The sequence below is a fragment of the Camelina sativa genome, chromosome 16 (genome assembly GCF_000633955.1).
Source record: "Camelina sativa cultivar DH55 chromosome 16, Cs, whole genome shotgun sequence".
NCBI lineage: Eukaryota > Viridiplantae > Streptophyta > Magnoliopsida > Brassicales > Brassicaceae > Camelina > Camelina sativa.
The window spans coordinates 20995271-20996857 of NC_025700.1; the positions used below are offsets into that span (position 1 = coordinate 20995271).

Sequence of the window (1587 nt, forward strand, 5' to 3'; positions counted from 1 at the left end):
CCTTTTTTTTTTTTTTTTGGGTTTAATTCTTCTTATTATTCCAAACTCTTTCTTCTTACCACTGCAAGATTTAATCTAATTGGATTTGATTATGAAAGCTTTTGTCTTTTTTTTTTTCTTTCTTCAATTGACCAGTGAGTGTCTAAAGATCTGGATGCGTTTAAAGTTTAGATTTTTGGGTTGCTTGAATTTCGCCGAATTTGTCAAAAAAAATGTCTTTTTTTTTCTTTTTCTTTCTGGTCATTGAGATTCAGATTCAGACAGTTCTTGAAGTGGGTTTGATTTAAAAAGCTGTTTTTAATAATATAATTAAACAGTTAATTTAGATAAAATAAGTTGAGTCATGTTTTATTCATGAGTCATGCTGATTTTACCTAAATCAAAATCCGTTTTTTTTTTATCACAATAAAAAGTTTTGATTTTTATCTTTTTTTTTTTTACTGAGGAATTGGTTTATGAATTTTGTGTATTGGTCAGGAAAATGGGAGAGCTTGGTTACATAAGAAACGCAAAGAAATGCAAAGAGAAGTTCGAAAACGTTTACAAATACCACAAACGAACCAAAGAAGGCCGTACCGGTAAATCCGATGGCAAGACTTACCGCTTCTTTGATCAATTGGAAGCTCTCGAGACTCATCATCATCATCATCATCAGCCTCTACGACCACACCAACACCAACACCAAAACAACAACTCCATATTTTCAACTCCTCCTCCTATAACCACAGTTATGCCACCGTCCGTACCATCTACCTCGATTCCTCCGTATACTCAGCAATTGAATGTACCTTCTTCGTTTCCAACCGACTTCCTCTCGGACAATTCGACATCTTCTTCTTCGTCTTCCTACTCGACTTCTTCTGATATGGACATCGGCGGCGGAGGGACGACGACAACGACGACGAATAGGAAGAAGAGGAAAAGGAAATGGAAGGAGTTTTTCGAGAGGTTGATGAAACAAGTTGTTGATAAACAAGAGGATCTTCAACGCAAGTTCTTGGAGGCTGTTGAGAAGCGAGAGCACGAGAGGTTGGTCAGAGAAGATTCTTGGAGGGTTCAAGAGATTGCTAGAATCAACCGTGACCAAGAGATCTTAGCTCAAGAACGCTCTATGTCCGCTGCTAAAGACGCTGCTGTTATGGCCTTTCTTCAAAAACTATCAGAGAAGCAACCCAACCAGCCTCCTACTACTACGGTACAGCCACAGCAACAAGTTCGGCCACCACAAATGCAGCTGCTTAATAACAATAACAATCAGCAGCAAACGCCTCAACCGTCTCCACCTGCTCCTCCTCCGCTTCTGCAGCCAATTCAAGCTGTTTTACCATCTTCATCAGAGACTAGGAAAACGGACAATGGAGACCAGAGTATGATGACTCCGGCTTCGGCGTCAGCGTCAGGGTCAGCGAGCTCGTCGAGGTGGCCGAAGGTGGAGATAGAAGCATTGATAAAGCTGAGGACGAATCTTGATTCGAAGTATCAAGAGAACGGGCCAAAAGGACCACTGTGGGAAGAGATATCAGCGGGGATGAGAAGGTTAGGATTCAACAGGAACTCAAAGAGATGCAAAGAGAAGTGGGAAAACAT

General features: G+C 40.7%; 1 protein-coding gene across 1 annotated transcript in view; it reads left to right on the forward strand.

The window, feature by feature from the left end:
* The window catches only part of LOC104753885 (trihelix transcription factor GT-2), a gene marked incomplete in the record, with an annotated part of 21748 nt that overhangs the window by 798 nt on the left and 19363 nt on the right, over positions 1 to 1587 (forward strand). Inside the window, 1 exon segment of the mRNA XM_019238416.1 lies at positions 478 to 1587. Coding sequence (XP_019093961.1) covers positions 478 to 1587 — 1110 coding nt within the window.